The sequence below is a fragment of the Bufo gargarizans genome, chromosome 7 (genome assembly GCF_014858855.1).
Source record: "Bufo gargarizans isolate SCDJY-AF-19 chromosome 7, ASM1485885v1, whole genome shotgun sequence".
Lineage (NCBI taxonomy): Eukaryota > Metazoa > Chordata > Amphibia > Anura > Bufonidae > Bufo > Bufo gargarizans.
In genome coordinates, this window is record NC_058086.1 from 100,493,418 (window position 1) to 100,515,074 (window position 21,657).

Genomic DNA, 21,657 nt, shown 5'->3' on the forward strand with positions numbered 1-21,657 from the left:
CAGTATATCTATCATTATACTAATATCTCTTGGCTTTAGTTATTATCTGGGGCCATTTTTTTTTTTTTTTGCATAAGGTGGCCAACCCCTTTAAATCTCCTATGTGTATCCAATTGTAGGTGTGCCCTACTATCCTTTTTATATTACTATATTTTCTGAAGACTGGGTGTAATCTTCTTTGTAGGTGCATCCATCCTATCCATTGTTCAAGAAGTGAGCCATCTCTATACAAAAATCTGAATATAATATTATAATATATATATATATATATATATATATATATATATATATATATATATATATATATATATAGCGTGGGCAGCACCCAGCGGCTGTGGGGGCGATCCACCTCCAAAATGTAAAAATAAAGAATTCCGCAGCACATCCAATTTGTAAAAAAGTAGAAAAAGGCTTTATTCACCAGACATGCGACGTTTCAATCCTCTCAATGGAATTTTTCTCAAGCAGTGACACAGTGGGCAGTGCAGTGTGCATATTTAAGCAGCTTCACATCATTATACAATCATCAAATAAAGTACATTCATTAGAGATAGTATCTTAAAAAATATTAATACAAACAGTATTATCAGTATGCTGATACAATCTGTTCCAAATCTCAATAAAACGATATGATATCAATCATTCTCATCACAGTTTCAGCATAGTCATATATAATACAAAATATTCTAATTGTGACAATTATTAACACAGGTGTGGGTCCTCTTCCAAACCCAAGTGTACAGGTGTACCTTCAGTGTAGGTGATAAATGGGTCGCCGGAGTGCGCGATGGGGTCAATCCACGTGGGTCCCAGCGTCTCTAGCATAGCATTGCGCATGTCGAAGGACCTTCCTGATGATTCCGATCACGTGATCATCCATCCAGGCCGATCACCAGGATGCGCATGTCCAAGAACCTTAGAGCATGTGACCATATCACGTGATCGCAACCCCGATCATGTGGCTGGACGCATCACATCGTCAGAAGGACAACATAAGCTTCCAATTGCTCCACAGTCTCGCGGTCACATCAGATAACATGGTCACATGCTCGATGTTCTCATATAAATGAATATTAGTATTATTAGTATTATAATACTGCAGGCAAAATATTCATTTATATGAGAACATCGAGCATGTGACCATGTTATCTGATGTGACCGCGAGACTGTGGAGCAATTGGAAGCTTATGTTGTCCTTCTGACGATGTGATGCGTCCAGCCACATGATCGGGGTTGCGATCACGTGATATGGTCACATGCTCTAAGGTTCTTGGACATGCGCATCCTGGTGATTGGCCTGGATGGATGATCACGTGATCGGAATCATCAGGAAGGTCCTTCGACATGCGCAATGCTATGCTAGAGACGCTGGGACCCACGTGGATTGACCCCATCGCGCACTCCGGCGACCCATTTATCACCTACACTGAAGGTACACCTGTACACTTGGGTTTGGAAGAGGACCCACACCTGTGTTAATAATTGTCACAATTAGAATATTTTGTATTATATATGACTATGCTGAAACTGTGATGAGAATGATTGATATCATATCGTTTTATTGAGATTTGGAACAGATTGTATCAGCATACTGATAATACTGTTTGTATTAATATTTTTTAAGATACTATCTCTAATGAATGTACTTTATTTGATGATTGTATAATGATGTGAAGCTGCTTAAATATGCACACTGCACTGCCCACTGTGTCACTGCTTGAGAAAAATTCCATTGAGAGGATTGAAACGTCGCATGTCTGGTGAATAAAGCCTTTTTCACAAATTGGATGTGCTGCGGAATTCTTTATTTTTATATATATATATATATATAAATAAATAAATGATTTTCTGTCTGTCTGTCTAGGCGATCTTTATGCGCGACCAAACGACTGGACCGAACTTCACCAAATTTGGCACACAGGTACATCAGGTATCCGGGAAGGTTTTAGACTGGGTCTCAGCTCTCTAGGATGTACCATTACTGAGATACTGCTAAAAAATGACCCCCCCCTCCAAATACAAGCCTGCAATTCTTTCTCCAGCCATATTTCTTTACTGCTTAAAGGGATGGTCACAGTGACAGTCACAGTTAAAGGGATGGTCACAGTGACAGTCACAGTTAAAGGGATGGTCACAGTGACAGTCACAGTTAAAGGGATGGTCACAGTGACAGTCACAGTTAAAGGGATGGTCACAGTGACAGTCACAGTTAAAGTCACAGTTAAAGGGGAGGTCACAGTGACGGTCACAGTTAAAGGGATGGTCACAGTGACGGTCACAGTTAAAGGGATGGTCACAGTGACGGTCACAGTTAAAGGGATGGTCACAGTGACGGTCACAGTTAAAGGGGAGGTTACAGTGACGGTCACAGTTAAAGGGGAGGTAAAAGTGACGGTCACAGTTAAAGGGGAGGTAAAAGTGACGGTCACAGTTAAAGGGGAGGTAAAAGTGACGGTCACAGTTAAAGGGGAGGTAAAAGTGACGGTCAACAGTTAAAGGGGAGGTAAAAGTGACGGTCACAGTTAAAGGGGAGGGTAAAAGTGACGGTCACAGTTAAAGGGGAGGTAAAAGTGACGGTCACAGTTAAAGGGGAGGTAAAAGTGACGGTCACATCACAGTTAAAGGGGAGGTAAAAGTGACGGTCACAGTTAAAGGGGAGGTAAAAGTGACGGTCACAGTTAAAGGGGAGGTAAAAGTGACGGTCACAGTTAAAGGGGAGGTAAAAGTGACGGTCACAGTTAAAGGGGAGGTAAAAGTGACGGTCACAGTTAAAGGGGAGGTAAAAGTGACGGTCACAGTTAAAGGGGAGGTAAAAGTGACGGTCACAGTTAAAGGGGAGGTAAAAGTGACGGTCACAGTTAAAGGGGAGGTAAAAGTGACGGTCACAGTTAAAGGGGAGGTAAAAGTGACGGTCACAGTTAAAGGGAGGTAAAAGTGACGGTCACAGTTAAAGGGGAGGTAAAAGTGACGGTCACAGTTAAGGGGAGGTAAAAGTGACGGTTCACAGTTAAAGGGGAGGTAAAAGTGACGGTCACAGTTAAAGGGGAGGTAAAAGGGACGGTCACAGTTAAAGGGGAGGTAAAGGGGACGGTCACAGTTAAAGGGGAGGTAAAGGGCGGTCACAGTTAAAGGGGCCGGTCACAGTTAAAGGGGCCGGTCACAGTTAAAGGGGCCGGTCACAGTTAAAGGGGCCGGTCACAGTTAAAGGGGCCGGTCACAGTTAAAGGGGCCGGTCACAGTTAAGGGGCCGGTCACAGTTAAAGGGGCCGGTCACAGTTAAAGGGGCCGGTCACTGTTAAAGGGGCCGGTCACTGTTAAAGGGGCCGGTCACTGTTAAAGGGGCCGGTCACTGTTAAAGGGGCCGGTCACTGTTAAAGGGGCCGGTCACTGTTAAAGGGGCCGGTCACTGTTAAAGGGGCCGGTCACTGTTAAAGGGGCCGGTCACTGTTAAAGGGGCCGGTCACTGTTAAAGGGGCCGGTCACTGTTAAAGGGGCCGGTCACTGTTAAAGGGGCCGGTCACTGTTAAAGGGGCCGGTCACTGTTAAAGGGGCCGGTCACTGTTAAAGGGGCCGGTCACTGTTAAAGGGGCCGGTCACTGTTAAAGGGGCCGGTCACTGTTAAAGGGGCCGGTCACTGTTAAAGGGGCCGGTCACTGTTAAAGGGGCCGGTCACTGTTAAAGGGGCCGGTCACTGTTAAAGGGGCCGGTCACTGTTAAAGGGGCCGGTCACTGTTAAAGGGGCCGGTCACTGTTAAAGGGGCCGGTCACTGTTAAAGGGGGCCGGTCACTGTTAAAGGGGCCGGTCACTGTTAAAGGGGCCGGTCACTGTTAAAGGGGCCGGTCACTGTTAAAGGGGCCGGTCACTGTTAAAGGGGCCGGTCACTGTTAAAGGGGCCGGTCACTGTTAAAGGGGCCGGTCACTGTTAAAGGGGCCGGTCACTGTTAAAGGGGCCGGTCACTGTTAAAGGGGCCGGTCACTGTTAAAGGGGCCGGTCACTGTTAAAGGGGCCGGTCACTGTTAAAGGGGGCCGGTCACTGTTAAAGGGGCCGGTCACTGTTAAAGGGGCCGGTCACTGTTAAAGGGGCCGGTCACTGTTAAAGGGGCCGGTCACTGTTAAAGGGGCCGGTCACTGTTAAAGGGGCCGGTCACTGTTAAAGGGGCCGGTCACTGTTAAAGGGGCCGGTCACTGTTAAAGGGGCCGGTCACTGTTAAAGGGGCCGGTCACTGTTAAAGGGGCCGGTCACTGTTAAAGGGGCCGGTCACTGTTAAAGGGGCCGGTCACTGTTAAAGGGGCCGGTCACTGTTAAAGGGGCCGGTCACTGTTAAAGGGGCCGGTCACTGTTAAAGGGGCCGGTCCCTGTTAAAGGGGCCGGTCACTGTTAAAGGGGCCGGTCACTGTTAAAGGGGCCGGTCACTGTTAAAGGGGCCGGTCACTGTTAAAGGGGCCGGTCACTGTTAAAGGGGCCGGTCACTGTGGTGGTCACAGTTAAAGGGGCGGTCACAGTGAAAGTCACTGTTAAAGGGGCCGGTCACTGTGGTATTCTACCATGAAGGCCTGATTCACACAGTCTCCTCTTAACAGTTGTTTTAGAGATGTGTCTGCTGCTAGACCTCTGTGGCATTGACCTGGTCTCTAATCTGAGCTTCTGTTAACCTGCGATTTCTGAGGCTGGTGGCTCGGATGAACTTATCCGCAGCAGCAGAGGTGACTCTTGGTCTTCCTTTCCTGGGGCTGTCCGCATGTGAGACAGTTTCTTTGTAGCGCTTGATTGTTTTTGTGACTGGACTTGGGCACACTTTCAAAGTTTTCCCAATTTTTCAGAACTGACTGACCTTCATTTCCTAAAGTAATGATGGCCACTCGTTTTTCTTTACTTAACTGCTTTTTTCTTGCCATAATACAAATTCTAAAAGTCTATTCAGTAGGACTATCAGCTGTGTATCCACCTGACTTCTCCACAACACAACTGATGGTCCCAACCCCATTTATAAGGCATGAAATCCCACTTATTAAACCTGACAGGGCACACCTGTGAAGTGAGAACCATCTCAGGTGACTACCTCTTGAAGCTCATCAACAGAATGCCAAGAGTGTGCAAAGCAGTAATCAAAGCAAAAGGTGGCTACTTTGAAGAACCTAGAATATGACATATTCAGTTGTTTCACACTTTTTTGTTATGTATATAATTCCACATGTGTTAATTCATAGTTTTGATGCCTTCAGTGTGAATCTACAATTTTCATAGTCATGAAAATAAAGAAAACTCTTTGAATGAGAAGGTGTGTCCAAACTTTTGGTCTGTACTGTATATTATATATATATATATATATATATATATATATACATACATACACACACACAAAAGAAAAAAGGGAGCACCCCAGATTAGTGAGGAAAAGTGGATGGGTGAATAAAAGTGGATGGTTTATTCACCCATCTAGCAGCAACGTTTCAGCTCTCTCATTGGAGCCTTTGTCTAGCTGAATAACATGTGCATAGTGGCATGCATAAATAGTGCAAGCAATTTACAGAATCACAAATCCATAATTAAGTAATAAAGTGCAAGTGCATCAAAATGTAACAACATTAAAAATATAATTCATCTATAACCATGATCATACCTAAATTGATTGTGGGCATCATCATATAAAGTGCATAACGTGATCGATACAGTGATAATATCAATGTAAATACATGATTGCCAATCAACATATAAAGTACACACAGTGCATAACAATCACAAGTTGATTAAAACCTTAAAAAACTTCGGATCAGTCACGTTGAATAGTGGAGTCTGCTGGCGTCCGGAATGGCGGTCCTGCGCATGCGCCACTCCACGTGCTCTTGCGAGACACGTGACAATGTAAAAGGATGTGGGAACCACAATAAAGATGGCCGCTATCTATCTTTCATGCAGGGCGCATGCTCATGCCCATACAGGCTGGCAAGTTCCCTATACAGAATTACAAAGACACACTCATAGTGTTCAAAGCTCCACAGTTTCAGCAGACAAAAGCTGATCCGCAGACGGAAGATCAGCGGGCAACCACCAGTCTCTGTCCCGGAATGTCTGTATCAGGGGGGCATCACGGAGTGTCAAACTGCATACATCTCCCTGTCCAGATCTGTCAGCATATCTGCTCCATGTCATAATCCCACCGCACTAGGGATAGGCATCAGGGAGTCACAGTGATGTGATCCCGGATCCCTCCCTAAGTGGGGGAAGTCATGGATGGACTGCATCGGAGCAATACATAATGTCATAATCCCTTTGAAAAAGCTGAGCGAAACGCGCATCGGGGTGCGCTCACCAAGGCTCCAAGGTTTGTTCCCTATTACATTCTTGATTGGTCTTTTACATGCCTGTTGTGGTTATTTGGGTTCCAGATGGATTTGGCACATAAGTGTGCCTGATGTTTTTGATACTGTGATTACATACTATTTCCAATAACGGTCACAATTTGGCTGGTATGGTACCACCTGTATGACCATTTCAATGCACGTTTTTCTTTGGCCTGTGGGGGAGATCTTTTATCTCTGCACAATACTGTCAGGCCATTAGGAGGGGTGCATTAGGGGGGTACAGTGATCCGGTGTAGCTTTGGTGTGGCGCTGATTCGCAGTGCTACTGCATTACTGCTATGTACTAACTATATTTATTATTGTCCATTTGGTTGTCCTTCATGTGACTATTTAATAAAAAAAAAATGTTATTCATGTATATGTGTGTTCTTGTTTATTGGGTATATTGAGTTTATACTCACACATGATTTTTTCATCTTTGTTGATGATTATTTTGGTTATAATGTCATAATCTCACCGCACTAGGGATAGGCATCAGGGTGTCACAGTGATGTGATCCCGGATCCCTCCCTAAGCGGAGGAAGTCACAGATGGACTGCATCGGAGCAATACATAATGCAATATAATATTTAACTAATGGACAAACTAACCCGCCGTGAGTCAGTGTCACTCAAGTCCCTTCGGGGGCAAGAGAGGCACCGAGTCAAAGACAGGGGTATCACTATTCATAAATTCCAATAAAGTGGTATCCCAACCAAAAAAAATATAACGCATAGTGATGGATCACCTGCATAATTCCTCCAGTCTTCACCAAACGTGACCATTCCTGACAATAGAATCATAATTGTTGTCCTACAAAAAAGGAAACACAGACATATCGCACGTGTTGTTTCCCATACAAAGGACACAAGTAAAGAGCACATACATAACTGGTGACTAAATGACCCTCAAGTCTACATTTAGACCCTGAGGCTTCAGAGTCCCTAAAGTATAAATCCCAAAAAGTTGACAGGTGACAATGGCAAGTCAACAAATAAATAACATGGGACGAATCACATGTTAGATATTGTTTAATTTTAATCATTTTACCCGAAACGGGGTGAACAAACATCTAACATGTGATTCGTCCCATGTTATTTATTTGTTGACTTGCCCTTGTCATCTTCTATATATAGTTGAAACTACTTGGGATTTAAAAACCCGACTTAACCAACATAGATATTCCATTAGGAAGCAAAAATGGATCTCCCAGTATCAAAACATTTCACTGAGGCTAAACACTCTGAAAGGGACTTGCGGTTTAGAATTTTGGAACAGATACCTCTTCTAAGACGAGGTGGTGACAGGACCAAATTACTGAAGAGAAGAGAACTTTTTTGGATTTATACTTTAGGGACTCTGAAGCCTCAGGGTCTAAATGTAGACTTGAGGGTCATTTAGTCACCAGTTATGTATGTGCTCTTTACTTGTGTCCTTTGTATGGGAAACAACACGTGCGATATGTCTGTGTTTCCTTTTTTGTAGGACAACAATTATGATTCTATTGTCAGGAATGGTCACGTTTGGTGAAGACTGGAGGAATTATGCAGGTGATCCATCACTATGCGTTCTATTTTTTTTTTTTTGTTGGGATACCACTTTATTGGAATTTATGAATAGTGACACCCCTGTCTTTGACTCGGTGCCTCTCTTGACCCCAAAGGGACTTGAGTGACACTGACTCACGGCGGGTTAGTTTGTCCATTAGTTAAATATTATATTGCATTATGTATTGCTCCGATGCAGTCCATCTGTGACTTCCTCCGCTTAGGGAGGGATCCGGGATCACATCACTGTGACACCCTGATGCCTATCCCTAGTGCGGTGAGATTATGACATTATAACCAAAATAATCATCAACAAAGATGAAAAAATCATGTGAGTATAAACTCAATATACCCAATAAACAAAACACACATATACATGAATAACCTTTTTTTTTTATTAAATAGTCACATGAAGGACAACCAAATGGACAATAATAAATATAGTTTTTTTTTTTTTTATATAAACTTTTATTTTATTTTTTTTAGTTATCATACAAAAAGATACATGACAATATACAGACGTGGACAAAATTGTTGGTACCCTTTGGTCAATGAAAGAAAAAGTCACAATGGTCACAGAAATAACTTTAATCTGACAAAAGTAATAATAAATTAAAATTCTATAAATGTTAACCAATGAAAGTCAGACATTGTTTTTCAACCATGCTTCAACAGAATTATGTAAAAAAATAAACTCATGAAACAGGCATGGACAAAAATGATGGTACCCCTAGAAAACACAGAACATAATGTGACCAAAGGGACATGTTAATTCAAGGTGTGTCCACTAATTAGCATCACAGGTGTCTACAACCTTGTAATCAGCCATTGGGCCTATATATATGGCTCCAGGTAATCACTGTGTTGTTTGGTGATATGGTGTGTACCACACTCGACATGGACCAGAGGAAGCAAAGGAAAGAGCTGTCTCAAGAGATCAGAAAGAAAATTATAGACAAGCATGTTAAAGGTAAAGGCTATAAGACCATCTCCAAGCAACTAGATGTTCCTGTGAGTACAGTTGCACATATTATTCATAAGTTTAAGATCCATGGGACTGTAGCCAACCTCCCTGGACGTGGCCGCAGGAGGAAAATTGATGACAAATCTAAGAGACGGATAATCCGAATGGTAACAAAAGAGCCTAGAAAGACTTCTAAAGAGATTCAAGGTGAACTTCATGCTCAAGGAACATCAGTGTCAGATCGCACCATCCGTCGTTGTTTGAGCCAAAGTGGACTACATGGGAGACGACCAAGGAGGACACCATTGTTGAAAACGAATCATAAAAAAGCAAGACTGGAATATGCCAAACTACATGTTGACAAGCCACAAAGCTTCTGGGAGAATGTCCTGTGGACAGATGAGACAAAAATCGAAGTTTTTGCCAAGGCACATCAGCTGTATGTTCACAGACGAAAAAATGAAGCATATCAAGAAAAGAACACTGTCCCTACTGTGAAACATGGAGGAGGCTCTGTTATGTTCTGGGGCTGCTTTGCTGCGTCTGGCACAGGGTGTCTTGAATCTGTGCAGGGTACAATGAAATCTCAAGACTATCAAGGAATTCTAGAGAGAAATGTACTAGCCAGTGTCAGAAAGCTTGGTCTCAGTCGCAGGTCATGGGTCTTGCAACAGGACAATGACCCAAAACACACCGCTAAAAACACCCAAGAATGGCTAAGAGGAAAAAATTGGACTATTCTAAAGTGGCCTTCTATGAGCCCTGACCTCAATCCTATTGAGCATCTTTGGAAGGAGCTGAAACATGCAGTCTGGAAAAGGCACCCTTCAAACCGGACACAACTGGAGCAGTTTGCTCATGAGGAGTGGGCCAAAATACCTGCTGAGAGGTGCAGATGTCTCATTGACAGTTACAGGAAGCGTTTGATTGCAGTGATTGCCTCAAAAGGTTGCGCAACAAAATATTAAGTTAGGGGTACCATCATTTTTGTCCATGCCTGTTTCATGAGTTTATTTTTTTACATAATTCTGTTGAAGCATGGTTGAAAAACAATGTCTGACTTTCATTGGTTAACATTTATAGAATTTTAATTTATTATTACTTTTGTCAGATTAAAGTTATTTCTGTGACCATTGTGACTTTTTCTTTCATTGACCAAAGGGTACCAACAATTTTGTCCACGTCTGTACCATTTACAATGCAATAAGATCCAAGTGTCCGTCAGTTCTAGTCCATAAAGCATAGTTAAATATGATTTCATGCAAATACCCATAATTAAATAGATATTGACCAAACTCAGATAGAGGTCTCTCTGCCTGAGGGGGAAGCAGGACCCACCCGGCATTGAAGGGTTTAGAATTACAGATAGAAGGAGACATCTTATTTATTATAATTATCTCTATACTGGGAGGGAGCATAGGCCCGAGGCCCGGGGGGCCCGCCAAGCAGCGAACACGCACCTGCCACGGCCTCTCTCAGACGTAAGCAAGCGCCACGGACAGGACCAAGACCCGTGGGGCGAGTCCTCTGATGCACACCTATCCCATCTGGGGCAGGCTCATAGCGATCTTTAATCGCACCCTTCCATAGAACCGGAGAAGAACAAAAGGGGGTCCAGCAGTCTTCTATCCCAGTGGTATAAAACCCACTCCCAGGATTTCCTGCCTCATCCCCATAAAGTTGGATTAAATGATAATAGCCTGTTTAAGCATGACTCGCATGGGTTCACCGCGGTATCTCGTGAAGAGAGGACACAATCAAAGTGTCACTCAACAATCTCCAGCACTTGAGAAGACAAGAAAAAAACGTAACCAGCCAGCACTGTCTCATTAAGAGAACCGTGCCCAGCATAAACTCCAGTTCATTAAGAAGGGACAAATGACGGGACCCAAACCACACCCTGAGTCAGCTCACTGCCCGTGGTAGAAACTCACGTCCAAGAGAAAAAGCCGCATCCCGGGTCACACCCGATGCCCAGACCCCCCAAGGTCCTGAGCCCCGAACCCTCACCAGAATATTAGTCCATAATTTAGATTAATCAAGAATTAACCAATATCCAATGCCGGTAAGTCCTGCCAGCCCCCGGCATTTCAAAAGATGCTCCATTATAGCTTCACATTCTGCATTAATACATTGCATACAAACAAAAAGCCGGACAAATTGGATCTTCCCCCAGCAAATCCCCTACCGTACCCCCCCCCCCTCCCCCCACCTTGCAGAGAAAAAAAAAAAAAAAAAAAAAAAAAAAAAAAAAAGATATATATATATTTAAATTAGTTGATCATATCCCAGTCTTTCCACAATTTATCCCACTTTAAGTAGGAGCCTCGTTGTTTATGCAAGATCTTCTCGTAACTTTTCACCTTCTCAACCAGACCCAACCAGTTATTACAATCTGGAGCGGAGGGGCAAAACCATGCTCTAGAAATGAGAAGCCTGGCCAGAAACATCACCTTAATCAACAATCGACCATTTGCGGGTTGATAATTAACCTCCGATAAATCTCCCAGAACCCATATCCTGGGAGTGAAGGGAACCACAATGTTGAGTTTACGAGCCAGGTTGGTTTGAACCGATCTCCAGTACCTGCTCACCATTGGGCAATCCCAGAACAGATGTAGATGATCTGCCTCGGGTTCACCACAGCGTGGGCAGCCAGAGGAGGTACTAAGTCCTCTCCTATATAACCATATAGGTGTCACATATATTTTGTGCAAAATATTGAATTGTACCACAATGTGATTAAAATTGTGCGAGACCAATGTTAAGCTTTCCCCTATATTCTCCCAGTTCGGAGAGCCCGTCGCTGAGAGCGAGGATGACCAGGCTCTCTGTCCTGGTGAAAGAACGTCAGAAAAAAACTTCTTCATTAAGTGTCTATAACAGTGAGATACTTTAATTCTCGTGACTATTTTCTTGGAAATTAAATCGTGTAAAAATTCTGGAGTTTCTATAATAAAAAGATAGCGATTCACAGTGCTAGAAAGTGCTGACCTTAATTGAAAATATGCATACCAAGCCACCTCACCTAAATTTGCCCCTTGCTTTAAATCCGCAAGGGACAAGATGTGTCCACCACTGACCACTTGATGCAGGTACTGAATATTCTTGGTCCTCCAATACTGGCTGCAACTCAGGTCATTTAAATTCAAAAGCTTTGGATTGTGCCACAATGGAGTACAAATAAGTGATGCCCCAACTCCACACCAGTTCCTTATAATTCGCCAAGACTTTATAGCCATTCTGCAGAAGAGTGTATACCCACTCACTGCATTTAGTAAATAGTCAGACTCAAGTACTGCAAAGAAATCTGCAAAGCCTGAGTCTTTCACCACCCTGCTGCAGAACTGGCTATTTTCCCATTCATTAAACAAGCAGAGTTGGGAGGCCACAAAGTACCCCCTAAAGTAGGGGAGGTTAAGACCTCCCCGATTATAGGGCATAGAAAAATAGAGTACCTTCAGTCTCACACGCTTCCTCCCCCATATTAAGTCATTAAGCATCCGCTCTATCAATCTAAAGTACTTATCTACAATCCATACAGGCGAGTTGCGCAAGATGTATAGAACCTGGGGCAGCACCACCATTTTTATTAATGAAATTCTGTCGGCTCTCGCCGACAGAATTTTTTGCCAAATCTTTATTTTAACCCTCAGCTTTATCAACAGAGGGAGCAGATTGAGTTGAAGATATTCCTGTGGTTTGGCAGAAACTGTTATACCCAGGTACTTTATTGAATCTGAGATCGTTAGCTGGTTGTACCGTTCGCCCCGCAGTTCATCTATGGGGAGGAGAACGGTCTTATCCCAGTTGATCTCGAGACCGGAAGGACCGGAAAAGAGACCAACCAGGTCCATTATGCGAGGAAGAGTCGTATCTGTCTGATGCATAAAAATCAAGATATCGTCTGCATATAATGATACTCGATCCTGATTCCCCATTGTACCAAAACCGGCCACCCTCGGATCCAGCCTAATACTAGCCGCTAGGGGTTCAATGTAAATATTAAATAACAGAGGGGAAAGAGGACAACCCTGACGGGTGCCTCTTCCTAATATAAAGCTCTCTGTAATCATATCATTGATCCTTATCCTAGCGACTGGGGAGTTATAAAGGAGCTGTACCATCGCCAAGAATCTTGGGCCAAAGCCCATTTTTTTCATCACCTCCCAGAGAAAGGTCCACTCCACCCTGTCGAAGGCTTTAGTAGCATCCAACGACAGGATGGAGCGGGCGCCACTCCCCGGGGACTGAATATTCATAAATAACCTATGCAAGTTATGATGGGTGCCCCTTCTTGGCATAAAACCATTTTGATCTGGATGAATAATAGTGGAAATAACCCGCGAGAGCCTCCTAGCCAAAATTTTTGATAGTAGCTTAACATCGGTATTTAATAAAGAAATTGGTCTATAGGAGCTCAATTCTGCCGGGTCTTTATCCTTTTTCGGAACCAGAACGATAAGAGCCTCCATCATAGAACATGGCAAGCCCCCTCCCTGGGCCGCTTGGGAAAACACCTCAAGTAGCTGGGGGAGGAGCGTCTCACCATACCTACGATAAACTTCATATGGGAGGCCATCCAACCCTGGCGATGAGCTCCCCGAGATAGACCCCAAGGCCTCCTTCAACTCAGAAAGAGACAGATCCTCCTCCAAAAATTCCACCTGAACTTCATTCAAAGTGGAAAGTGGAATCTTCTCCAAGAGTCGCATCGCCAGTTCGGATGTCGTATCGAGAGGGGGTCTATATATCTGAGCAAAATATTGTAAGAAGGCATCCCTAATCCCCTCTAAATTTGTTATAGTTTCCCCCTCTAAATTTCGAATTAAAGTGATGGATTGATTTTTCCTATCTTGTTGAGAAATTATTCTTGCTAAGAGCTTACCAGGACGTCCGGACTCCGAGAAATATTTAAGCCCCTTAAAGAATACTCTATGATTTGCTTTCTCTACTAGATACTTTTCCAAGCAACAGCTAGCCTTCTGCATCTCTTCCCTGTTATGTTCCGTGGGTTGACTGGTAAAACATTCATTGGTAAGAATAGCGATCTTAGCCAGTTCCTCCTCTTTACCCCTAAATGTTCGCCTTGCTGCAGCAATCTCACTGATGAAGACCCCTCTTAAATACGCTTTCAAAGCGTCCCATACTACATTGATGTTGGCAGAGGGAAAATTTACCTCCCAGAAGGAGGATATCAATAATGTAATAGACTGAGGATTCTCCATAACGGCAAGCCAATATGGGTTCAACTTGAATCCTAGCCCCCTTATGTCCTTATTCTCCCCAGTGCGAACCTCAATTAGTACGGGTGAGTGGTCCGAAACGGTTCGTACTCCGTATCGGATCTTGCTGATGTTGCTCAAATTGCTCTCATTAGTGAGTGCTAAATCAATCCGAGACATTGCTCTCCCCCCCCTGCTGACACAGGAGTATACTCTCTTTCCTCCGCCGAGGTATTCCCATATATCTACCACTCCTACCTCTAAACAGAACTGGGGCAGCAAGGAGTTGCAGGGGTTCCTCCCCCGGTCTGCATCTAACGTAAGTCTATCCTTATTGGGGTCCATAACCGCATTGAAGTCCCCCATCAGGATTAACCGGCATTCTGATCTATTTTCGGCAAAAAGCAATAGCTGAGTCAAGGGATACATTGAGAATGGAGGGGGAATGTAGAAGAAGGCCAGAATGTAACTATGGCCATACAGCTTACCATGTAGAAAAATGAATCTGCCCTGATCATCTATATGAGATTTTATGAGGATAAAATCTACAGAATTATGAATCAGGACTGAAACGCCCCTAGAAGATCCGCTAAAAGTGGAGTGATAAGACTGGGAGTGCCATCCCGTCGTCAGACGGCGCAGGGTTTCTTTAGTAAGATGAGTTTCTACTATGCATATAATTGCTGGAAGGTATCTCTTTACTGCATCCATAATAGCTTGCCTTTTAACCCTTTCCCCGAGCCCTCTGACATTCCAAGATACAATTCTAATAGACATCAATCAAAAAAAAAAAATAAAGAAAAACAAAAAACACAAAAACCCAAAAAAAAAAAAAAAAAAAAAAAAAAACCCCAGCCTGCAAGGTGAGTTCCCAACCCCCCCCCACCCCCCAACCCCTTCTCCATTGATCCGCCCGATCTAATCAGCGAACCTCTAACCTCCGGCCGCTCTCCCCCAGCCAAGCCCCACCCCCCAGCGTCCCTTCAAACATAATATTACGCAATTTCAGATGCCCGTTTGATCAATCCAGTCTAACGCTTGTTGTGGAGTCTCGAAAAACAAGGAAGTCCCATTATAGATCACTCTTAATTTCGCTGGATACTGTAGAGAATATTTGATATCCTTTAGCGCCAAGCGCTTCTTTATCTCTATAAAATTGCGTCTCTTTTCCTGAGTCTGACGAGCAAAGTCAGGAAAAAAGAGCAACCTAGAGCCCTGATATTCAATGGGAGTACATTCTCTAGCTCTTCTTAATATCATATCTCTATCAACGGACAATAAAAGTTTCATTAAAATTGTACGCGGTGGCCTCCCTGGAATAGATTTTCCTCCTGGAATTCGATGAGCTCTTTCTATTTGAAACATGGGAGAAAAATTCTCGCTGCCTAGATTATGTATAACAACATCTTTGAGTTGCTCCTCTAACTGCCGGCCCTCAGCCCCTTCTGGGAAGCCAATTATACGGACATTATTTCGCCTTGACTTATTCTCAAGATCCTCCAGCTTATGTTGTATCACTAGGTTTTCTGAGGCGAGAAGCAGAGTTTGGGATTTTAATGTGGCAATCTCGATTTGCAGTGAAGCAGCAGTTTTTTCCACATTGAGAACTCGATCACGGATCTTTACTAAGTCTTCCCTGATTAGGGTGATATCGCTCTGTACTGAACCCAATTGAGTGGACATCCCCTGCACCAGGGAGCCGTTGTTTTCCACGGCGGAAAGGATCTTATCTAATACCGATGGATCATATTCTGTTCGCGTTTGTGCTGAAGATCCCTCCTCTACCGCCTCCTGGTCTGCCTCCATTGATCCGTCTTCAGAGGGTTCCTCAAACTGGGGCGTTTTAACATTTTTCTTCACATTAGCAGAGGTTTTAACTTTAGGTGGATTTTTTTCAATAGGGAATGGTGATTTCAAAAACTTATCGATCTTATTTTCTGGTGTTTTTGACCCCAATTTAGTTGTCGAGGAGTCCACTGATCGTCGCTTTGGGGCCATTCTCTTCCCTTCTTTCCCCCGTTCGCCCTCTCCCTTTTTTATTAATTTCCAGTTTATTTATATTCCCCCCCCCTTTTTTTTTTTTTTCCCCTTCTTTCTCCTGTTTGTTGTTTTCACACCCCGCTGCTTCTTTCTTTTTCCCAGCTTATGTTCTCCTTTAAACCTCCTTATAGCTTCCTTATCGCCTTATTTTCCCCCCTTTTAACCGCTTCCTCACCCCCTATCTAATCCCGCAGAAAGAAAACGGGAAAAAACAAGGCAAGGCAAAAAAAAAAATATAAAAAAACGTCCTCCCAGCAGCACAGCAACACAGAAACCAGCGCTATGTAAAAAATAAAATCAACCAAGGCTATGTTCTCACGTGTCCAGGGGTCCAGGAATGGCCGACAGTCCAGGTTACAGGCAGACAAACAGTAGAGGAGAAGCCGTAGGCAAAGCGGTAAAACCTCCGGATCCAAAGGGAGGAAGCAGACGGGAGGCAAGGGCCGAGCAAGCAAGCCAGCCGACGAGGGAAGGAGAGAGGAGGTCCCTGGGGCAGTGAAGCAGCTGAAATCAGACACGAGCAGGAGGGAGGACTGGAAGCGAAAAAAGAGCAACGGAGGGTCAGCACGTCCGGCAACCACCGATGAGCCGCAGGTGAGATGATCCAGGATCCAGGAGCCGCGTCCAGCGCGGAGCGCCGCTCAATACTTCAGCGCAACATCAGCTAGTCAGCTGATCGGGTGAGTCGGGAGCCTGAGGGGAAGAGGCCGGCGCGGGAGAGCGAGACGTGCTGTATATAATAAATATAGTTAGTACATAGCAGTAATGCAGTAGCACTGCGAATCAGCGCCACACCAAAGCTACACCGGATCACTGTACCCCCCTAATGCACCCCTCCTAATGGCCTGACAGTATTGTGCAGAGATAAAAGATCTCCCCCACAGGCCAAAGAAAAACGTGCATTGAAATGGTCATACAGGTGGTACCATACCAGCCAAATTGTGACCGTTATTGGAAATAGTATGTAATCACAGTATCAAAAACATCAGGCACACTTATGTGCCAAATCCATCTGGAACCCAAATAACCACAACAGGCATGTAAAAGACCAATCAAGAATGCAATAGGGAACAAACCTTGGAGCCTTGGTGAGCGCACCCCGATGCGCGTTTCACTCAGCTTTTTCAAAGGGATTATGACATTATGTACTGCTCCGATGCAGTCCATCCGTGACTTCCCCCACTTAGGGAGGGATCCGGGATCACATCACTGTGACTCCCTGATGCCTATCCCTAGTGCGGTGGGATTATGACATGGAGCAGATCTGGACAGGGAGGTGTATGCGGTTTGACACTCCATGATGCCCCCCTGATACAGACATTCCGGGACAGAGACTGGTGGTTGCCCGCTGATCTTCCGTCTGCGGATCAGCTTTTGTCTGCTGAAACTGTGAAGCTTTGAACACTATGAGTGTGTCTTTGTAATTCTGTATAGGGAACTTGCCAGCCTGTATGGGCATGAGCATGCGCCCTGCATGAAAGATAGATAGCGGCCATCTTTATTGTGGTTCCCACATCCTTTTACATTGTCACGTGTCTCGCAAGAGCACGTGGAGTGGCGCATGCGCAGGACCGCCATTCCGGACGCCAGCAGACTCCACTATTCAACGTGACTGATCCGAAGTTTTCTAAGGTTTTAATCAACTTGTGATTGTTATGCACTGTGTGTACTTTATATGTTGATTGGCAATCATGTATTTACATTGATATTATCACTGTATCGATCACATTATGCACTTTATATGATGATGCCCACAATCAATTTAGGTATGATCATGGTTATAGATGAATTATATTTTTAATGTTGCTACATTTTGATGCACTTGCACTTTATTACTTAATTATGGATTTGTGATTCTGTAAATTGCTTGCACTATTTATGCATGCCACTATGCACATGTTATTCAGCTAGACAAAGGCTCCAATGAGAGAGCTGAAACGTTGCTGCTAGATGGGTGAATAAACCATCCACTTTTCCGCACTAATCTGGAGTGCTGCCTTTTTTCTTTTGTATGCATTTGGGACCTTGGTCACAGGCTCCCATAAGGACTTGCACCCGCGTTTGATGTGTTCTGCTGTATAATCTGGTATGTTTATGTATGCATGTGAGAGAGTGCCCCTTATAGTGTGACAGTGTCCAGTATGTTTATGGATACATGTGGTAGCATGCCCCTTATAGTGTGATGTTAGGTATGTTTATGGATGCATATGGAAGTGTGCGCCCTACAGTGTGACGGTGTCTGGTTGTCTCTGCTGTGCAAACACTGAGCACATGACAGATGCCAGAGATAGAGCAAAGAGAAGTTTATGGGTGTACATATGGGGGAGGAATATGAGGCAGGAGGATGAATATGTATGAGGGGGGCGGATCGAAGGAGGAGTGGATGCTGTGCAGGATTCATGAATATGTATGAGGGTGGGTGCAGGGACACTATGTTAGACAGGAGAAATCAGCAGATGCCTCTCTGCACTAGGAACCACAATGCAGTGCGGCAGGAAGTGAAGGAACAGATAAACAGCTATGTAAACAATCTGTTCAGGACTGTAGGAGTCATGCTCCAGTGTAAAAGACACCTCAAACCACCTTGGGAACAAAGGTGAGTAAGATGTTTAAAAAAATATATAAGTTTGATCCCGGGACAACCCCTTTAACAGGTAATATTCAAAAGTTTAACAAAATGTGGAACAAATGGATTGTGAGCAATAGTAGGATTTGGTATGAATTACCGTATTTTTTGCTTTATAAGACGCACCCCAAGTTTAAAGTATAACTGTCATTTTTTTGGGGGGAGTATTGGATTGTGGTGATTAATATCACCTTGGTGGCCCTATTTCAACTTTTCACTGTGTATTAAATTACCCCTTAATTCCACAGTTTTGTTCCCTGCACTGCCTACTTTTATCTGTGCTTAAAATCAGGTTGCTATGAAGGACGGAGGACGTGGAAGCAGTCTGCAAGGTCAGATTACTGACAGCCAGGGACTGTAAGTAAATGATTAAAGACAGGTCCTCCCCAGCAGCTGATAACAGTGCCTGGGCTGTGTGCACTTCTCCCTGTCCCTGCGGTTGGCAGATGCTCCCTCACTCAGCAGAGCTGGAGAAGGCAGAGTTGAATCAGCGCAGACCAGGGAAGGGAGATCTGCCATCTGCTCAGTGTATAAATGAAAGCAACATGTGGTAAAGAGGACCCCTTTCTGCTGCAGGAGATTAACCCTTTAGGGGGAGGGCTCTGGTTACTGACACTTTTGGGGGGCTATTGTTACTGGCTAGTGAGGGCAGGCGGGATTAGCCTCAGGGTGAGGGCAGTGGTGGCCATCTTAACTAAATAGAGAAATTGCAGCTTTATGCAGACTGGTTGCTACGTGCTGAATCTTATTAAATATGGGGTAAGTCAGTCTAATAGTAACTGATTCTGGAATATCATGTTATTAGTAACTACATATATGAAAATTGAAATTAGGGTCTAAGTGTGACAGTTATCTTTTAAGAGGAGGAAAATAAGAAAAAAATATTTTTCATCAGACCCTCAGATTAGACCCCCATAAATATCAGGAGATCAGATCACATCAGCTCTCCATGTCAGAATCCCATCAGACCTTATATTAGCTATGTGATTTAAATATTTATACAGTGCTATTAGCTATGTGATTTACATATTTATACAGTGCTATTAGCTATGTGATTTACATATTTATACACAGTGCTATTAGCTATGTGATTTACATATTTATACACAGTGCTATTAGCTATGTGATTTACATATTTATACACAGTGCTATTACCTATGTGATTTACATATTTATACAGTGCTATTAGCTATGTGATTTACATATTTATACAGTGCTATTAGCTATGTGATTTACATATTTATACAGTGCTATTAGCTATGTGATTTACATATTTATACAGTGCTATTAGCTATGTGATTTACATATTTATACAGTGCTATTAGCTATGTGATTTACATATTTATACACAGTGCTATTAGCTATGTGATTTACATATTTATACAGTGCTATTAGCTATGTGATTTACATATTTATACAGTGCTGTTACCACATACCAGAAGGGCAGCACTGAAAGATCAGGAAGTCAGGCCCTGCTTAGAAGGGATCTTTGCCCTTTCTCATACAGCTTATAGTCACGACTACGGCCGAGCAGTGTGTGGCGGAGGTCATGGTTTTGGGCTGCTCCATCCATCACCCTGGAGCGCACAGAGCTGATGCAGGGGTCAGGGGGAGGACTCGAGCGCTGTGGACGGTGTCAGGTTAATTCATTTGGCCGGCCTAGTCCATGGCACTGGAGACAGATGACAGATTACTCGGCCGAACAAATTAACCTCCCACCAGCTGACGTGCTGCAGCTCGGGTGGCAGGGCCTTGGAGGGAGACACTCCGATACCTGCAGGTGCTCCTGGAAGTGAATGGTTAGCATCTGAGCCACAGCGGTTACAAGCTGTGCTTGCTTCTCTCTTCTCCCCGGGCTGTCGCCTCCCGCAGGCTGCCTCTCTCACTCAGGGATTGGGAATAGTAGTAAAGTGTTCTCAGCACGCCGGCTGCCCAGGAGAGGGCGTTCTCTGGCTGTTCATGACGATCAGACAGGAGCCGCAATGGCAAAAACAGGGTCACCATTGAGGCGCCGGCCCCAGCAAGGAAGACCGGGAAGGAGGGTGAGTACTACAAGCACTTGGCTCCCGGCGCCTAATTGATACTAGTGAGCACTTCCAAAAAGGAGGCGCTCACTAGTATTCGCTTTATAAGACGCACGGCCATTCCTCCCCCCCCCCCCCCAACTTTTTTTGGGGGGGGGGGGGGGGAGTGCGTCTTATAAAGCGAAAAATACGGTATGTTAACTAAATTAGGCAGCCAGGGAGAATTCTTTTTTCCATTTTTATTTTTTTTATTTATTTATTTTATTTTTCTTTATTCTTACCACCCAGGGGAAATGGTTAGGACTGAAGGGTTAATGGACTTTAGGAATTAAACTATAATTTTTCTATTCTTTCTTTATGATTTTGTTACTGACTTTAGAAAAAATGCAAGGGTAAAAATTTGTAATAAAATATGTAAAAAATAAAATAAATATATATTACTTTTGCATTCGTTTCTCTATCACAGGTCTAACAACGTTGATCCATTCATCCTGATTGCATGGACCTGCAAAACAAAAAAATAAAAATAAATTTGAGTTACAATGTAACATAATATTATGAATTAGGAAAGCATATTACAGATTTTGAAATATAGGTGATTGAATGCACATATAAATAAAACTAGAGTTTTCAACATGGCATATTTCTCTCTCACACTGTAAGCAGTTTATTTTATAATTACTCTATTGTCATTAAGAGGCAAAATAAGTCTTCTGTTCCTTGACAATAATGGGTTTAAAAGCAATTTTCAAACAAACAATGTGGCATGAGACATTGGTGTGGAAAACATTCATCTTCACTGTCAGCAATATCACATTTACTACATTACTACTTTAGGTAGTAACATCATTCTTCCTGAAACACTGACATTTCATATGAAATCTCAC

The 21,657-nt window shown here is 43.6% G+C and overlaps 1 protein-coding gene across 2 annotated transcripts in view; it reads right to left on the reverse strand.

The window, feature by feature from the left end:
• The window catches only part of UCHL5 (ubiquitin C-terminal hydrolase L5), a 164,883-nt gene that overhangs the window by 61,835 nt on the left and 81,391 nt on the right, over window positions 1–21,657 (reverse strand). For both annotated transcript variants that reach the window (XM_044301278.1, XM_044301277.1), the window contains exon 7: window positions 21,212–21,275. In XM_044301278.1, the coding sequence (XP_044157213.1) occupies window positions 21,212–21,275 (64 nt within the window). The remainder of the gene's footprint in view (window positions 1–21,211; window positions 21,276–21,657) is intronic.